The sequence below is a fragment of the Thalassophryne amazonica genome, chromosome 18, assembly GCF_902500255.1.
Source record: "Thalassophryne amazonica chromosome 18, fThaAma1.1, whole genome shotgun sequence".
NCBI lineage: Eukaryota > Metazoa > Chordata > Actinopteri > Batrachoidiformes > Batrachoididae > Thalassophryne > Thalassophryne amazonica.
The window spans coordinates 9,721,978-9,742,076 of record NC_047120.1 but is presented as its reverse complement, the minus strand read 5'-3'; the positions used below and the strand labels follow the sequence as shown (position 1 = coordinate 9,742,076).

At 43.2% G+C, this 20,099-nt stretch overlaps 1 protein-coding gene across 4 annotated transcripts in view; it reads left to right on the top strand.

Moving 5' to 3' along the window:
- Positions 1-498: 498 nt before the first annotated feature.
- Positions 499-20,099, top strand: part of lrrc45 (leucine rich repeat containing 45) — an 85,115-nt gene continuing 65,514 nt past the window's right edge. The window contains exons 1-5 of one of the 4 annotated variants that reach the window (XM_034194064.1): positions 499-674; positions 6,645-6,927; positions 13,698-13,759; positions 15,016-15,086; positions 17,071-17,249. In XM_034194064.1, coding sequence (XP_034049955.1) covers positions 6,699-6,927; positions 13,698-13,759; positions 15,016-15,086; positions 17,071-17,249 — 541 coding nt within the window. In that variant the 5' untranslated portion in view covers positions 499-674; positions 6,645-6,698. Of the gene's footprint in view, positions 675-6,640; positions 6,928-13,697; positions 13,760-15,015; positions 15,087-17,070; positions 17,250-20,099 lie in introns of those variants that run through there. The other 3 variants (XM_034194061.1, XM_034194063.1, XM_034194062.1) reach the window with 3 other exon arrangements.

Here is a 20,099-nt window from a genome sequence, read left to right as displayed (position 1 = left end):
AATTACCAAGAATAAAGTTGCGTACACCTTATTATAGATCAATAAAAAAGAGCGCTCAAGAGCGGGACATTGGAGTGGTAATATGGCGGCCGGTTTGCTTCAGAAATATTGGCCAATGAGCGATCCAGTAATATATAGAGATCAGTTAAGGTCGTGGAAACCGATGACGTTCCAACACGTCCCCATTATATATTAAAAATATTTGCATTAGGGGCCGACCAGAAAATTTTCGGGGGGGGGGGGCAGTAAATATTTGAAAATCTGTTTCTGATATTTGAGGAAAAAAAGCCCATGAAAGTTTGCCGAATTTCCGCATCAGACTTAAAGAGAGGTTAGGGTGTCTATCCCAATATGGCGGAGGAAAATACCGCGGAAAGGTGCTGGATGTTCGTACTAGTTTTCATTCATCTCTATGGTAGAAGCTGAATGCCAACCAAAGGACACAAGAGGCGGATCCTTAACGGCGCAAAAATCCCAGGAATCACTATGCGAGTTTTTTTTTTTTTCGTGACAAAATGGTTGGTAAATTTATAAAGAAAAGGATAAATAACAATGGGCTGTAATTTCAGAACGGTTTGAAAGCGGGGTCTTCGTGAGACACAGCCTACATTAACCGTGATGCTTTGCATCAGCGATGCTTCCTGATTTCAAACGATGATTGTGGTGCTCAGCAGGTCAGTGTTTATTTTTATGTCATAATCGTTTTCTTTGTTTATCTGAGGATTTCCGCTGAAGAAGCCTTTAATAACAGTCGATAGGCGTACGATTACTGTCTTTAGTTATGGTTCTTCCTCTCCGTGTGTAACGTGGAGACGAATCCAAACAAAAACTTGCAGAACCTCAGAAAAGGTCAGAGGCCAGGGAGCGCAGACTTTGTCTCGGAGCCGGTCCAGAACTGTTTTTGAGACCCGACGTGGGTTAGAGGCCAGGGACCGAAGACTTTGTCTCGGAGCCGGTCCAGAACTGTCTTTGTGACCGGACACGGGTCAGAGGCCAGGGACCGAAGACTTCTTGGCGAGAGTCCAGAGCTCATGGACGCTAGTCTTCCAATTTATGACTGTTTTCCGTAAAAGACAAAATTACTATTCCTTTATTTCTGGGTTATATATATATATATATATATATATATATATGTATATATATATATATATATATGTATATATATATATATATATATGTAAAATGGGTGAAAACCAAAGTGATGAGCATCATTTCCTGAATGAAACCCAAGTGGGCAAACTAGTTAGAGGAGTTGTGATTGGTCAGAAATCAAAACTCGACTCCAAACAACATCAATAGTCCAGGGCTCTCCCTAAGCAAGGGCACAATGTCACTGCGCCAAAGTGTTGGCATTTTGCTGAAATGGCAGTGGGATGTGGCTTTCTGTTTTGTTTTCTCCAACTTGTAAAATTTAACCATTTTTAAGTTTTGGGGTTTTTTTATGAAGGTTGATCGACTGGGTCCCTGCATTATTTTTTTATTTATTTTTTTTTTTTAATCCTTCTTTCTCTGCAATTCAGCAGATGCATTTCAGCTGGAGGATGAACATGCAAGCCTCACAGTCAGTTTTTTTTTTTTATTATTTTTATTTAAATTACCGTGTTTGTGAAGTGTTGTGTGTTGCCCAAAAAAGCAAAAATTAAAAAGTCAAACACTCAGTGTGAGTCTGAGGGAAACACAGAAGAGTGGACTTCTGCTGTTGGTCAGTGTAGCTGGGGACAGAGCTGTGACTCGCCCGGTCTGAGGGCCCCTCACACTGGGCAGAGAGAGACAGCAGCCGGCCACCGGGTCAAATCAAATCAATTTTATTTCACAACAAACAGGTGCCCCAAGGCACTTTATATTGTAAGGCAAAAGCCATACAATAATTATGGAAAAACCCCAACGGTCAAAACGACCCCCTGTGAGCAAGCACTTGGCGACAGTGGGAAGGAAAAACTCCCTTTAACAGGAAGAAACCTCCAGCAGAACCAGGCTCAGGGAGGGGCAGTCTTCTGCTGGGACTGGTTGGGGCTGAGGGAGAGAACCAGGAAAAAGACATGCTGTGGAGGGGAGCAGAGATCAATCACCAATGATTAAATGCAGAGTGGTGCATACAGAGCAAAAAGAGAAAGAAACAGTGCATCATGGGAACCCCCCAGCAGTCTAAGTCTATAGCAGCATAACTAAGGGATGGTTCAGGGTCACCTGATCCAGCCCTAACTATAAGCTTTAGCAAAAAGGAAAGTTTTAAGCCTAATCTTAAAAGTAGAGAGGGTGTCTGTCTCCCTGATCCGAATTGGGAGCTGGTTCCAGAGGAGAGGAGCCTGAAAGCTGAAGGCTCTGCCTCCCATTCTACTCTTAAAAACCCTAGGAACTACAAGTAAGCCTGCAGTCTGAGAGCGAAGCGCTCCATTGGGGTGATATGGTACTATGAGGTCCCTAAGATAAGATGGGACCTGATTATTCAAAACCTTGTAAGTAAGAAGAAGAATTTTAAATTCTATTCTAGAATTAACAGGAAGCCAATGAAGAGAGGCCAATATGGGTGAAATATGCTCTCTCCTTCTAGTCCCCGTCAGCACTCTAGCTGCAGCATTTTGAATTAACTGAAGGCTTTTCAGGGAACTTTTAGGACAGCCTGATAATAATGAATTACAGTAGTCCAGCCTAGAGGAAATAAATGCATGAATTAGTTTTTCAGCATCACTCTGAGACAAGACCTTCCTAATTTTAGAGATATTGCGCAAATGCAAAAAAGCAGTCCTACATATTTGCTTAATATGCACATTGAAGGACATATCCTGATCAAAAATGACTCCAAGATTTCTCACAGTACTACTAGAGGCCAGGGTAATGCCATCCAGAGTAAGGATCTGGTTAGACACCATGTTTCTAAGATTTGTGGGGCCAAGTACAATAACTTCAGTTTTATCTGAATTTAAAAGCAGGAAATTAGAGGTCATCCATGTCTTTATGTATGTAAGACATTCCTGCAGTTTAATTAATTGGTGTGTGTCCTCTGGCTTCATGGATAGATAAAGCTGGGTATCATCTGCGTAACAGTGAAAATTTAAGCAATGCTTTCTAATAATACTGCCTAAGGGAAGCATGTATAAAGTGAATAAAATTGGTCCTAGCACAGAACCTTGTGGAACTCCATAATTAACCTTAGTCTGTGAAGAAGACTCTCCATTTACATGAACAAATTATAATCTATTGGATAAATATGATTCAAACCACTGCAGCACAGTGCCTTTAATACCTATGGCATGCTCTAATCTCTGTAATAAAATTTTATGGTCAACAGTATCAAAAGCAGCACTGAGGTCTAACAGGACAAGCACAGAGATGAGTCCACTGTCTGAGGCCATAAGATGATAATTTGTAACCTTCACTAATGCTGTTTCTGTACTATGATGAATTCTAAAACCTGACTGAAACTCTTCAAATAGACCATTCCTCTGCAGATGATCAGTTAGCTGTTTTACAACTACCCTTTCAAGAATTTTTGAGAGAAAAGGAAGGTCAATAGTCCCTCCCCACGTAGAGCAGACTGTGTGTTTTTTAAAAATAGACAAACGCACTGCTTCGCTTTAAATGCACAGTAAGTCTATTTCAGATGATCAGCGTGGACCATCTTTCTCTTAAAAGGCTTTATTTTGTGTGTGTTTGTATGTGTCACGTTGGAAAGCGGTAGCTATTGTTCCTAATTTGATTAGCTGTTATGCTCCAGTCTTCTACTGTTTTTTTTTTTTTGTTGTTTTTTTTTCTGCGAATGTTGCAGCGCCACACACAGGCCTGGCATATGTACTAAAACGTTAAACGAAGCTTCGAGGCACAGAATTTGCCTCGAACATTTTTTGTAATCGAATTATTCAAGTTACTCGACTAATCGTTTCAGCCCTACATCAGCTTTAAGACAACACATATACATTTGACATTGTTTATGTGCACTAAACTTTTCCGAATTGAGGAGATGTGAGTGTGTGCTGCCACCAGCTTGGGGGAACGGGGACCTACCGCAGTTAAAACTGCACAGCTCCCAGAGGGGGAAGGGAGTGGTGTGAGCGGGGGCCTGGATGGGGTGTGTGATGGGGACAGGAGCGGGGCTAGGAACGATGTGGAGCATGCTTTCAGTCTCTGTCCATGTGTGAGTCAGTTTCTGTCCGTGTGTACTGGAGTTTAGAAAGATAAGGAGGCAGCCAAATGTTCACCAAGGCCATACAAATTCTTCTGGAGGAAAACAACGGGGCATTTTGTCCTTCAGAGGCTGATAAGCCTGCCATGTTTATGGTTGAGGAATGAAAAACACTTTTACAGCTTCACATGAACAACCAGAACCAAATTATGAATATTTCCTGGTCTCCGACACCTTCCCTTGCAAGGTGTGCATTTTGCTCCGAGATGTTATCCATTTTGTGTCTGAGTTCAAGGTTTAACGCAGCCTGAGAATGTATCGCCTTGTCCAACTCATTAATCATGACGGACAGGTGAGGGGTCATGAATCGTGTTGCCTCGCAGTGAGAAGGTCATGGGTTCAATTCCTGCCTGTGGCCTTTCTGTGTGGAGTTTGCATGTTCTCCCCATGTTTGCGTGGGTTTCCTCCAGGTGCTCCGGTTTCCTCCCACATCCAAAGATGTGCGGGTTACGTGGATTGGAATCTTTAAATTGTCCATAGGTGTGTGAGTCGGTGTGAATGTGTTTCTTTGTCTGTTTTTGTGGCCCTGTGACAGACTGGTGTAATGTTCCTGTCCTGGGTGTACCCCGCATCGTGCTCTATAAATGTGGGGATAGGCTCCAGCCCCCCGCAACCCTTAATTGGACTAAGCGGTTGAAGGTGTGTGTGTGTGTGTGTGTGTGTGTGTGTGTGTGTGTGTGTGTGTGTGTGTGTGTGTGTGTGTGTGTGTGTGTGTGTGTTTGTAAAATATGTAACTTTTTTCATTTGTAAACAGAGGCATTTGCAAAACTGAAAATTCTGCTTAAGTTGTGATTCAACTCTATAAGCGTGTGATATATCAGGGCACTATTCACACTGCCATCCAGTAGATGGGTCAAAATGCATAGAACACTGCCATCTACTGGATGCCACTGTGAATGGCGCCCAGTTATATCACATAGTTGTAGAGTTGAAATCAGGGCATATCATGGCGGAACAGCTCATATGAGCGAACCACGAAAACATCGAGACAACGGGCAGGCGTGAACGAACCCGCTGCAACGGTATCGTGCATGCGTCTGTGTCGTGCGTGCAGGAACACAGTGCGAGCAGCTGGGATGTGATGCACTACATCATGCCATTGATGTGGAGAAGAATAAAATAAAAACCAGCTGTATAATTAGTGAATATCACTGGGTTGATATCAATAAAAGGGGATGCAATGCAGAACCCTGTGGTTAAATAACTCTGGTTAAATAAAAATAAATGCCACTGACGGGATTCAAACCTGCAATTTACAAAAGCTCTGATTACCAGATGGAAAATTTACCACTGCACTACAACCAGTGTCTTAACAACAGGAGCTTAAAATGACTAAAATCAAGAAGGACTTAAACGTATTTTTTAAAAAAGAGAAAAAAGTGCCATGATAACTGACAAAACTGTGTTTGTTAAGGCGTATTTCTGCTGATACGTGACTGAAAGTGGTGTATTTGTTGCACTGTTGGTTTGTCATATAGTCCTGCGCCACTCACAGGACATGCTCACATGAATGTTTGTCCTGTCAGACAAACATTCAGATCACCACATGAACTGACAGCCTATTTCACCAGCCTGTCGCAAAAGCGATATATGTTTTTATGTATTTCACACATGAGGTCATCAAGCACACACACTCGCGTCCTTCAAAACATGGTACGTGTTCTGCAGCTGTGACGTCCAGGACCACAGATGTCTCAACAGCTGTTGGCAGCCAGCGACGCCCCCTGTCCATTCAGTGCACATACCAAGGTGTCACTCTGTGATAAGATGAGAGGCCCCTTGCCTGTGGGGGGGCACGAACCACACGCACACGTGTTGTGGGGGAGCCGACACTCTGACACGCCACATGTGCACTTGGCAACTTCACAGTTGTGGGGTACTTAGACAAAGTTCACATCCAGCCCGAAAGTGATCGTCTGCTGACTGTTTTCGTGCTAACAGCGCGAATGGCCACACATTTTCTAAGTTCCAAGCAAGCAGTGTTAGTTGTTCGTGTGTGTCAGCTGGAATTTGGCCAGCACCTGCCGCGAGAGGGTTCGATGGGCTCTCACAGTGCACACTCTGTCTTTCAGCCATTCGTGTGTGCAAATATAGTTGTAGTAACAGGTGTACGAGACATCGGAGGCAGCTACAATTTTACACGTATTGCATACGATTCCTGTTTCATGCGCAGTTCGACCACATTCGTACTATGTGTGAAGGGGCCTTAAAATTTTGATCATACCAGTCTGAGAAGCAATAGATATAATTGTTGCCCAAAAAATCAGAGATATTATAGAGCTCACGTAGCAAGAACAGACAAGTGGATTGAGTAACAAGAGATACAGATCAAATGGTGATGATTTTATTCCGTCCTTGGTGGATGTAATAAATCTGAAAACCATGTGCAATTGGACTTGTGTGAGCTGAGGGGAGTCCAGATGACGTGCAGAGTCATTTGGTGTGTTCTTCTGTCTTCCGTCAGGGGCACCGACTGAAGGGGACGTGTGAGCGCTGGAGGTGGTGCGCGTGAAGCAGAATGGAGGGTTCCAGGCATCGGTTCCTGCAGCTTTGTAAGGAAGCCGGTGTGGAGCCTCAGGAAAGTGTTGCAGCTCGGCTCCAGGAGAGCGGGACTGCTTCAGGGTCCAGCCTGGACCTGAGTGGACAAAGATTGTCTGAAGATACCTGCTCAGTGCTGGGCAAGTTCTTCCACGGCAACAGCGGCCACGCCGAGGTGTCGCTGAGCGACTGCATGCTGAGTGAGGAAGGTGGGACACTCACTCACTCACTCACTCACTCACTCCTCTCATTTCCAGTGAGATGTGGCAGGTCAGCATTCAACCTCCCTGTCTATGTCCTTGGATAAGTCACTTTGCTTGGTGGGCATGGAGGGGAGTACCCCCACCACCACCACCACCGATCCCAATGTCAAAATATCCAACATAACTACAACCACAGTGTTAAAAAAAAAAAAAAACTAAAAACAGATGGAAAAGAACGTACATGCAGGTAGAGCAGGGTTCTCCTGTTTTCTGATATCTTTTTTTTTTTTTAATAGAGTAAACTGTTTAATTTAAAATATTACTATAGTTATTATAGTTTCAAATATTACTGTGCTTTGTTTTGTATTTTTTTAACTTAAAATGTTATGTGGCTTTCTTATTTTTATTATAGTTTAAAACATTACGGCACCTTGTGTCATGGTTTCTTCTTCATATTCATCTTCAACCACGTTTTCGGGATCTGGTCGTGGGGGCAACAGCTGCAGCAGTGGACCCCAGACTTCCCTTTCCCAGGCCCCATTGACCACCTCTGACTGGGGGATCCTGAGGCGTTCACAGGCCTGTGTGGAGATATAATCTCTCCATCTAGTTCTGGGTCTTCTCCGGAGTCTCCTCCCAGATGGACGTGGAGGCACCCAGGGTGCATCCTTACCAGATGCCCGAACCACCTCAGCTGCCTCCTTTCAACATGAAGGAGCAGCGGCTCTACTCCGAGCTCCCTACGGATGACTGAGCTTCTCACCCTATATCTAATGGAGACACCACCAGCCACCCTCCTAAGGAAGCCTATTTTGGCCGCTTGTACCTGTGATCTAGTTCTTTCGGTCATGACCCAACCCTCATGACTGTAGATGAGAGAAGGAACGACGATTGACCGGTAGATCAAGAGCTTCGCCTTTTGGCTGTGCTCCCATTTCATCACAACAGTACAGTAGAGCAAATGCAACACCGCCCCTGCTCCACACACTTTGTAAAGAAGGCACAACCAAGATTCCACCAGGGGTAGAGAGATCCACTGGTCTGAGGACATGGACCAGTGACCTTTGGCCTATGTCTAGTAGACATTTTTCCCTGCTAGACCAATGTCTAGTTAAAAATCTTGTCAGTCTAGTGATTAAAAGTGTTTGACAAGACTGACAATTTTATTCAAACTTGCGCCTTAAATAACTGAACCGCTGTTGATTGCAGTGACCCGCGCTGTGGCACTCAGTCACACCACTGACTTCATGAAGCTATTTGAATGTTAGGCTTCATAAATAAAACAAAAACCATTAGTTTATCATCCTTGACATCAGAAAAAAAGTGGTGAGGGATTTTTATTTTATTTATTTTTTCTTAGAAGTGGGTAATTTCAGACCTGAAAAATTACATACCAAGTGAGGAACCGAAAATATCAGCCGTTTTTAAAATTAATCTTGTTTCCATGTTGAATACAGTCCGAGTACTGCATGCTAATACCGTGATAATAAAGGATTATTAACCAAACAAGCGAGGTTGGTAATTTGTTTATTATGGCAATTTGTTACTTACATTATTGCCTGAATATGAAAGCTGCTGACGGTTTTGGGCTCCAAGTCAGACCTGTTCATATGAAGAACTTGCTAACAGATGACCCGGTCGTTAGCTGGTAAGACTTTAATCTGTGTTTTTTTTCCGATGCTGTTTAGATATTTATGTAGTACGTTCTCCATAACAGACTTGGTTTGTCTAATAATGTTTTTACTTTCTGGTTTGTAATTAATGGGATACGCATTCCGGACCAATTGTCGTGGTAACAGTCTGATATTGGAAAATATCAGCCAGAAAATCAGCCAATCAGAGTGCACATAGCATTGCAGCCATACAACCCCTGGCAAAAATTATGGCATCACCGGCCTCAGAGGATGTTCATTCAGTTGTTTAATTTTGTAGAAAAAAAGCAGATCACAGACATGACACAAAACTAAAGTCATTTCAAATGGCAACTGTCTGGCTTTAAGAAACACTATAAGAAATCAAGAAAAAAAGATTGTGGCAGTCAGTAACGGTTACTTTTTTAGACCAAGCAGAGGAAAAAAATATGGAATCACTCAATTCTGAGGAAAAAATTATGGAATCACCCTGTGAATTTTCATCCCCAAAACTAACACCTGCAACATATCAGATCTGCTCGTTAGTCTGCATCTAAAAAGGAGTGAACACACCTTGGAGAGCTGTTGCACCAAGTGGACTGACATGAATCATGGCTCCAACACGAGAGATGTCAATTGAAACAAAGGAGAGGATTATCAAACTCTTAAGAGAGTAAATCATCACAAACTCTGGACCAAATACAAACAACATGGGAAGGTTGTTAAAGGCAAACATACTGGTAGACCAAGGAAGACATCAAAGCGTCAAGACAGAAAACTTAAAGCAATATGTCTCAAAAATCGAAAAATGTACAACAAAACAAATGAGGAACGAATGGGAGGAAACTGGAGTCAACGTCTGTGACAGAACTGTAAGAAACCGCCTAAAGGAAATGGGATTTACATACAGAAAAGCTAAACGAAAGGCATCATTAACACCTAAACAGAAAAAAAACAAGGTTACAATGGGCTAAGGAAAAGCAATTGTGGACTGTGGATGACTGGATGAAAGTCATATTCAGTGATGAATCTCGAATCTGCATTGGGATGATGCTGGAACTTCTGTTTGGTGCCTTTCCAGTGAGATTTATAAAGATGACTGCCTGAAGAGAACATGTAAATTGATCATATGGGGCTGCATGTCAGGTAAAGGCACTGGGGAGATGGCTGTCATTGCATCATCAATAAATGCACAAGTTTATGTTGATATTTTGTACAATTGAAAGGATGTTTGGGGATGATGAAATCATTTTTCAAGATGATAATGCATCTTGCCATAGAGCAAAAACTGCAAAAACATTCCTTGCAAAAAGACACATAGGGTCAATGTCATGGCATAGGGTCAATGTCAATGAGCAGATCTGATTTGATGCAGGTGTTAATTTGGGGGATGAAAATTTACAGGGTGATTCCATAATTTTTTCCTCAGAATTGAGTGATTCCATATTTTTTTTCCTCTGCTTGGTCTAAAAAAGTAACCGTTACTGACTGCCACAATCTTTTTTCCGTGATTTGTTATAGTGTTTCTTAAAGCCAGAAAGTTGCCATTTGAAATGACTTTAGTTTTGTGTCATGTCTGTGATCTGCTTTTTTTCTACAAAATTAAACAACTGAATGAACATCCTCTGAGGCCGGTGATTCCATAATTTTTGCCAGGGGTTGTATAACAAACATCATACTGTGCGCGAATGAGATGGAGCAACTGACTGTGTGGTTGTCAGTGACGACAAGCCACAAGTTCCAGGCTTGGCTCACTAAACTTCTGCCAAAGCATACTCACCATATAGTGGCCATGCCGGTTCTTGCACCAACAGCTATAAAATTTTGAACATACTAGTCTGAGAAGCAATAGATATAATTGTTGCCCAAAAAATCAGAGAGATTTTGGAGCTCACATAGCAAGAACAGACACGTGGATTAAGTAACAAGAGAAAAGGCTGTTTGGGCTGCAGAAGACAAGCACAAGGCCAGAATTACAGAAAAGCAAAGTATAAGGTGCACAGTACATTCACATGAAAGCAGAGGATCATGTAAGAAAAACGTTTATAACTTTACATACATTCAACACAAAATGAAAATGTTCTATATTGCTATAGATTTACAAATACAATATTGATTGAATACATGCGCATGATGTCGTGATTAATGCTACGCTGAGGCTCGCTGTCAGAGGCTCTGAACTTCCAAATACCCAGGGCCACTCCCTTGGACCAGGAACAAAATTAGTGCTAGTGGTCCTGACCAGTAGCCTCAAAAACATTTCTCTAACCCTGTCCACTTCCTGAGAATCCTCAGGAAAAAATACTATCAATCAGAGATGTCTGGTGTCTGTTTCCCGCCCTGCCTTGGAGAGCATCCTTACATACTGCTTCTGTACGTGGTTTACCAGCTGCACGGGGACAAACAGGAAAGAGCTCCGGAGAAGATCACTGGGTGACTTCTACCCACACTGGGGGACCTTCATGGCTCTTACTGTCTCAGGAAAGCCAACACCATCTTGAAGGACTCATCCCACCCTGGACACTCTCTGTTTGAGCTGCTGCCATCAGGCAGGCAGTACAGGGCCATTAAAGCAAGAACAAACAGACTGAAAAACAGTTTCTACCCAACTGCTCATAGAGCTTTGAATGCCACAGGAACCAAACTGCCAGGTCACATGACACACTTGGAATGAGGGAAAGATTTGTTTATGTGAAATGTCCACTGCCACTGAAATATCCACAGTTTGTACATATTTTCAAATGGTAAATGGACTGCATTTATGTAGCGCTTTTCCATTTGCATCAGATGCTCAAAGCATTTTACACATCAATGCCTCACATTCACCCCGATGTCAGGCTGCTGTCATGCAAGATGCCCACTACACACCAGGAGCAACAAGGGGCTTAAGGACCTTGCCCAGGGGCCCTTAGTGATTTTCCAGTCAGGCTGGGAATTGAACTGAGGATCCTCTGGTCTCAAGCCCAACGCTTAACCACTAAACCATCACTTCCCCGTAATTGGCTGATGAAACCACTTTCTCATTGCTCTCAGCATCATGCTGCAGGTCGTAAAACAGTTGCATCTTCATTCCTTCTTATGATCATAATCTAATTTGAGGTTCAGATTCTCTTTTCTCTTTTTTTATATGTAATCCTTTTTTTGCTACTATGTTCTTATATTTTTTTTCTTTTTTATTTTCTGCTCTTTCATTCTGTTAAATTTTCTGTTTCTTTTCTTCTCCAGACCTTTCAAGTCTGCTTGGGGTTTACTCAGGTTTATATTGGCACTGAAAGGCTGCACTTTATCTTTCGTTGTACTGGTTACAGTGACAATAAAGAATCTGTATCAGCTGTATCTCTGCCCCTCCTATAGAGGGCAGTCTGGTCTGATGCAGGAGTTCCTCAAAGTGTTCCATACCTCCTCAGTTGAGGTCAACAGAGTTGCATCCTTACTGTACACAGCTTGGATGGTTCCCTGTTTTCCCCTCCTGCGGTGCCTCACGGTCCGCCAGAAGCACCTTGGTATCGACCGAAAGTCCTTCTCCATGGTTACTCCGAACTCCTCCCACACCCCCCTGCTTTGTCTCCCCCACAGCAGAGGCTGCCGCCCTTCGGGCCTGTCGGTACCTTGCAATTGCCTCCGGAGTCCTCCGAGATAACATAGCCCGGAAGGACTCCTTCTTGTCAGACGGCTTCCCTGACCACCGGTGTCCACCATGGTGTTCAAGGGTTGCCACCCTTTGAGGCACTGTTGGATGGTCCTTTTCACCACACTATCACACAAGTGTAAACAGTAAGACGTGAAACGCCGAACCAGTAAATATCACACAATTTACCTTTTAGGCACCACCCCGCACTATCGTTGATGGAAGAAGGATGACCAGGACTCAGTCCAGTTCTCAGACTGACCTCGCCTTTATTACAGAGAATAAGCCAAAGTAACAATAACAGAGAGTCTCTGGGTTCACTTCAATGCTTGCCCTAACAATCAAACAGAGTCTGCAGTTGTGTCAGGCACTCTGAACAGAACCCCGCCTAACTAAACCTGAACCCTTTTATAATAAAAAAATAAACCCTGCCTTATACAATGCAAAACTACTATTTGGCATTGTAATGTCTTCTTATTGGTCCACTTCCATTCCATGTGCACTGCAGTCTTGTTTTCTTCTTATGTCCAAGTGCTGTTCATGACCTATAAAGGAAATATCATACAATCCTGACTGAGCTGCATGTGTCACCCCTGCCTCACTGAGGAAAACAACTTGACCTTGTTCCCTGATTGCCCAGTAAGACAGAACAACTCGACCTCGTCCCCTGATTACCCACAAGAAAAACATGTTTTCACATCCCATCTCAGTACTGGTTTATCAGCACATTTTAGCATGCAAAGGCACAGTGGTTTTATTCAGGTCACAATAGAAAGACAAGCTAACATAAGAAAAAGAAAATGGAACTAATAAAGAATAAAATCAACATATTTTTACAGCACCTAAGACCTTCAGGCCACAGCTCCCTGCTGTAGCTTTAGCAATAGAAGGTTTGAACATTGTCCATTCTGGTTCAATGCCCCAAACCTCCACAGGGATGCTAGAAAAGCTCTGCTGGAGGTGTCAGTTGAAGATCTGTCAGACAGTGGGCTCCTCCAAACGTTCTCAGTTCACCCGCACTATCCGTTTGGTCTTACCAGCTCTGTCCAAAGTCTTCCACCACCTTCTGATCCAGCTCACCACCAGATGGTGATCAATTGACAGCTCTGCCCCTCTCTTCACCCGAGTGTCCAGAACATGCAGCCTCAGATCAGATGATACGATGACATAATCGATCATCGATCTTCGGCCTAGGGTGCATCCTTTTGTTATGGGCAGTCCATGACTAGCACAGAAGTCCAATCACAAACAACCATTCTGGTTTAGATCGGGGAGGCTGTTCCTCTTATTCACGCCTCTCCAGGTGTCTGTCATTGCCCATCTGTGGGTTGAAGTAAAATATTAGTTAACTATTACGCCGCTTTCTGTCATGTTTTTATAGTTTTAGATATTATGCTGTTTTGTGTCGTGTTTTTATAGTTGTAAATATTACACCACTTTGTGTTGTGTTTTATAGTTGTAAATATTATGCCACTTTGTGTCCTGTTGTTCATGGCATTTCCTACAATCACACTCAGGTGCCAAAGTGCTCCTCGCCGGACTGTCTGCCAACACCAGTGTCAAAGTGCTGGATTTGAAGGTAAAGCTGTCGCAGCTGGATAAGTTGATCAGTATGTGTCTGTGTTTGTTTGTTTGTAATCGTTGCATTTTTCACCTTGAACTCGATGTGCAGCACACAGTTTACATCGCAGACTCTTGCAACTTCACATATAGCAGCCCTAGTAAAGTACCTTTCAGAACACAACAGGATCAAGGTCAGGGAAGTCGAACATTAAATTCAACAAACAACTTTCCTGGTCGCAATTTTTGAATTTTTGCCTCCAAATTTGGCATGAACATAGTGACTGGCCTTTGCCCATAAGCTATTACCTGGGATAAGCGATTGACCTTGGCCTTCAGGGTTTCGCTTCAGGTCAAAGATCACCTAAATTTGGTCAAACTTCAGATTACAATTATACATGTCGTGTAATACACCAAATTAAAGGATGTAATGACAGGATCCAGAATATATCAGTTTAGGTTATGGCGTTATTTGATGACGTCATCACAAAAAATTTGCAAGATTTTTTTTTTTTTTTAAAAGGGTGAGACAAAGCGTGTAAATCATCATTGCAGACTCTTCAACACAAAAGGATCAAGCTCAAAGTCAAAGGTCAAGGTCACCAGAAGGTCAATAAATTAACAATAAATTAGACAAAACAACTTTCCTGGTTGCAGTTTTTGAAAGTTTCCTTCCAAATTTGCCATGAAAAAAAGTGAATGGCCTTGCCCATAAGCCATTACATGGGATAAATGATTGATCTTAACCTTCAGGGTTGACCTTGAGGTCAAACGTGAGCTACAGTTGGTCAAATTTCAGATATGAGTAAACCATGTCATGTACTACACCAAAATAAAGGTCTTGATGAGAGCATCCAGAGTTGATCAAAGATTTTAAGTTATGGCGATAGATGTCATCACAAATAAATTGCAAAATTTAGATTTTTTTTTTTTTTTAAGGATGTGACAAAGCATATAAATCATCATTGCGGACTCTTGCAAAATCACATGTAGCAGTCCTATGGCGATACCTTTGAGCACACAAAAGGATCAAAGTCAAAGGTCAGTGTCACAGGAAGGTCAAACACGAAAATCACCTAAAACACTGGTCACAATTTGTGCTTTTTTTGCCTCCAAATTTGGCATGAATATAGTACTGTATATTCCCTTGCCCGTCAGTCCCTCTTCATGGTGGTCGTTCCTTGGTTAGTCTCTTTTGTTCACCTTTTGGTAAGATGCCGGTCACTCTCAGGGTGACACTTTTCATTTGCCGTTGATTACTGCTGTCATTTCCAGGGAAACAACCTGAGGTCATCAGGAGCTGAGATGTTGGGGAAGTTACTGGCGCGGAACAAAACTCTGCGCAGGTGAGAACTGTTGATTTAATACGAATGTTTGTATTTGTAGCTTTGACATGGGCACTCAGTTAAGGGGCACAAAAACCCAGTCCTGTGGGCTTCAACACACACAGTCACTGATGGAGAAATGATCTGTTAAACACGATGCTGAGAAGCAACAAAGCCACTGCCCAGCTTTGCCTTAAATTCTGCACCGGGTGACTTGCTGACCTCGACAGGACCTGCTTTGATGAACCGATACTAAGAAAGAAAAACTGACTATTTTGTCAAATATGAAACATGGCGGCCTACTGTGGGGACAGACTAGACCAGTTCAACCCCTCTTACTTTGATCCAGGGATTCTCAAACCCATCATCAGGGATCACTGAACCAACACTGTCAGGAGAGATGGAAAATGTGTAGATTCGGTGGTCCCTGAGGACAAGTTTGAGAACCAGTGCTCTTGTGAAAAAGTCCAAAATGTGCACCACCCATCTGAGTTAGTTTAAAGCCGTTAGTCCTGGTCTGAGGCCAAGATGGTAGTTGTGGTTGGGCTTCAAGACTTCGACAGGAGGCAATGCTTACATTGAGTGAGGGCTTTTTGAGACAGCCAGAACCTTCTGGAGGTCATTGTGTCTATGAAAACAACTAATAATGATTTTATTGTATTTTGGAACAGGAAAAATGGGGGACTATGATGATTTGAGTGACTTTGATAAGGGTCGAACTGTGATGGCTGGATGACCACGTCAGCGTATCTACAGAATTGGAACTCTTGTGGGATCTTGCCAGTCGGTTGTGGTTGGTAATGGACCAAAAAATGCTTGGGGAAAGTGCAGGTTGGGCACCATGTGATAACCTGGGTTCCTGTGAAGGACTTGTGTGGGTTGGGCACCATGTGATAACCTGGGGTTCAGTGAAGGATTCGTGCAGGTTGGGCACCATGTGGGTGACCTGGGGTCCTGTGAAGGAAAGAAATTATACTATAGATGACTGGAAATTACCCGGAGACACGCAGGGACAGTGTATTCAGTACGCTGTTAAACGGATTAATCATGAAACTGGAAAAATGTTTGTGGGAGGCCGACACACAGAACAGCGTGCACACACTGACGTTAAAAAGGTGAGGCGCGCCACCACTGACAGGGTGACATCACAATTTACACATGCATTTATTGACAAATACTGAACAGACGAAGCCTGTTAAGAAGCTTTGGTGCCGCCTTTATAGCAAAATGTGTGCAGTTAATAGCTCCAGTTACCGGCTTTTGCTGCAAAATGCGCTGTAATGTTGAAATGTATCTGGATGAGATTGGGATGATTGCGTTCCACACAGCTGGCGGCATGGTGCAAGGTTGACTAGCACATGCCTGACCGATAAGCCAGCTGACGCTGGAATGTACCTGATGCCAGGACACCCAGCGTGGTCAGCACCTGTGTGGGCACAGACAGTCCCTGGGTCCATATCGTATTGCGCTCTGGGCACATCTCCATTCACAGTGGCCTTGGTAATCAAAACTGGTTTCAGAGCCAATTATCCTCATTTGGAAGTAAATCCTCATGTTCCCTAAATACCACCTCACGTCGGATTGCACCATTTGCATTAACAACACTAACGCAGCCACTGTTAGTGGCATTTTACGCATCACTTTGTGCATGCTTTTATGTCCACCCATATAACTGCAAACACGTAGGTGTGTTAAATGTTCATTAGTGTGTCTCTGATGTGCATGTCACTCTGATGACTTCTTGTTTTCACACTATTAACGGTTCCTTGCATCACCTAACAATAGCTGTAGAAACGTGCTTATGCCAGCCTGGATTTTTGCGTGACGCACCGTACGTTTCCACGCTCATGTCACTTTTGATACATTTACACGTGGATGTTGAGAGGGGCATACGCCAGGTTTTTGTGGGTATGCACGCTTTGTACATGAGGCCCCAGGTGTTTTGTGGATGCTTTGTGTTGGTTGACGATGTGATGATCTGGTGTTTTGTGGCTGTTTCTTGCAGGCTAGTGTTGGAGTGGAATGCCGTGGGCGTGTGGGATGAAGCTTTCTCACTCTTTTGTGATGGTTTGGCTGTCAACAGCGTCCTGACACATTTGGATCTCCGCAATAACCAGATCAGCCACCGTGGCACATCTGAACTCGCTCTGGCAGTCAAATGCAACAGCACCCTGGAAGTTCTCGGTGATGTTCAAATGCTTTACATTTCTGGCTCCACATGTCGGACTTCATGCTTTTCAATCTGTGAAAAATTTGATTTAATTTTTTCTGTCATTTTACTTTTAGACTTTGTCTGTTGTGGATTGTGAATGAATAGTTTTATTGGGTGCATGATTTTGCAATTTTAAAATAAATGTAAAAACTGCAAATGACAACAGTAAAAAGGATGAGATGATTCTTTGACATGTGAACAATGATGACAAGAAGTTTATTATTGAAGCATAACAGCAAAAGGACAAACGGTCCCAAAACTACACTCCAACACAACAAAGCTGGAGACACCAACATTCAGGATGTGAACAACATGCAGCTCATTGCACATAGACACGGTGTGGGCAGAGGGTGGGGCAACAGGGCGGGGCAGGTTGGATCTGAAGTCTCACATCTTCAGTTAAAGTTTTGAGATTACAGCAGTAAGACCCCATTGGGGAAAAAAAACAAAACACCTTAGTTTATCGTCCTTGACATCAGAAAGAAGTCATGAGGGAGGGTGGATTTTATTTTGTTTTGTCTGATACAATGAGAGAAAAATTATCTTCAAAAGATGTGAAATTTCAGCTACAGTTTGCTAGAAGGCACGTTGACTAGAATGTGTTGGCACAGAGCAGCATCTCCCTGAGGAAAGACCTCCGCTGTGCAACGTAACATCACACACTGTTCATGGTCACCTCAGGGGAACGCTCACCCTCGACCGTGGCTTCAGCTTCTGGGCTTTGTCAGCAATCGTCCTCGTGCATATATACTCAACAAAAATATAAACGCAACACTTTTGGTTTTGCTCCCATTTTGTATGAGATGAACTCAAAGACCTAAAACTTTCTCCACATACACAATATCACCATTTCCCTCAAATATTGTTCACAGACCAGTCTAAATCTGTGATAGTGAGCACTTCTCCTTTGCTGATATAATCCATCCCACCTCACAGGTGTGCCATACCAAGATGCTGATTAGACACCATGATTAGTGCACAGGTGTGCCTTAGACTGCCCACAATAAAAGGCCACTCTGAAAGGTGCAGTTTTATCACACAGCACAATGCCACAACTGTCGCAAGATTTGAGGGAGCGTGCAATTGGCATGCTGACAGCAGGAATGTCAACCAGAGCTGTTGCTCGTGTATTGAATGTTCATTTCTCTACCATAAGCCGTCTCCAAAGGCGTTTCAGAGAATTTGGCAGTACATCCAACCAGCCTCACAACCGCAGACCACGTGTAACCACACCAGCCCAGGACCTCCACATCCAGCATGTTCACCTCCAAGATCGTCTGAGACCAGCCACTCAGACAGCTGCTGAAACAATCGGTTTGCATAACCAAAGAATTTCTGCACAAACTGTCAGAAACTGTCTCAGGGAAGCTCATCTGCATGCTCGTCGTCCTCATCGGGGTCTCGACCTGACTCCAGTTCGTCGTCGCAACTTCGCACAGTCATTGAAGAGGAGTGGACCAACATTCCACAGGCCACAATTGACAACTTGATCAACTCTATGCGAAGGAGATGTGTTGCACTGCATGAGGCAGATGGTGGTCACACCAGATACTGACTGGTATCCCCCCCAATAAAACAAAACTGCACCTTTCAGAGTGGCCTTTTATTGTGGACAGTCTAAGGCACACCTGTGCACTAATCATGGTGTCTAATCAGCATCTTGGTATGGCACACCTGTGAGGTGGGATGGATTATCTCAGCAAAGGAGAAGTGCTCACTATCACAGATTTAGACTGGTTTGTGAACAATATTTGAGGGAAATGGTGATACTGTGTATGTGGAAAAAGTTTTAGATCTTTGAGTTCATCTCATACAAAATGGGAGCAAAACCAAAAGTGTTGCGTTTATATTTTTGTTGAGTATAGTTGTCAGTGACAACAATTAAGTTCCGGGCCCGACTCTGTAAACTTTGGCCGTCTTTGGCAAAAGCACACTAGCCACCTAGCAGATGTGCCGGTTCTTGCACCAGCTGTACCGCCGTAAATGAAATTTGTCAAAATTAAAAAATGTACGAGTATGCAGGCTGATTTCAGTATGTGGGTGGGGATGATAAACTGTTTTTTTTTTTGTTTTTTTTTTTATATATATGGGACCTTATTTGCTGCGTGCTTTAATTTTCTCTTAAAGGGAAAAACCCCTAACAGTGACAGTAACAGTGAAACGTTACCAATTACCATTAGTCTGACATGTGAGATGTCAGACCATAAAGATGTCATTAATGGCGCTGCCAGCTGAGAGCGAAAGAAAGTAGTGTAGCAACATTGATGTAGAAGTGGATGAATTTAAGCTACCATAAGAAAGTGTTGATGTAGATCACCCACGCCTGGTGTATGTGGGTGATCCCCCGATACCGGGCGATCGGAGATTAGTGGGGGGACATGTCATCTTCTCTTGTTCATCTATGCAGAGGCAGGTTAGGTGGTTGCAGATCCCTCTGTGGCATAAACAGAGTGGCTGTTCCAAAAATCCTGTGTGAGGACATGCAGAGGACAGGTGGCAACTTGATCACATGATTCTTGAGCTGTAATGTCAACAGATCCATACAGAAAATCACCGTCAATGGCAACTCAAGCCTGAATCTAATTTTGCTGCTGTTTCCATGGTGATTGTCTTCAGAATGTCTCTATCACCTCCACGCTTGAAGTGAACAGCAGAAAACTCCTTTTCCAGAGAATAGGATGTCTTTGTTCACACAGGATTAATATAACCTGAGGTCATTTCTACTGATCGTTTTACAGGAACTCAGTAAAATGACTAACGGCACATTTGGACGAGGTAGAACTCACTGGTAATAATTACGTTACCGCCAGGGCTGGGTATCA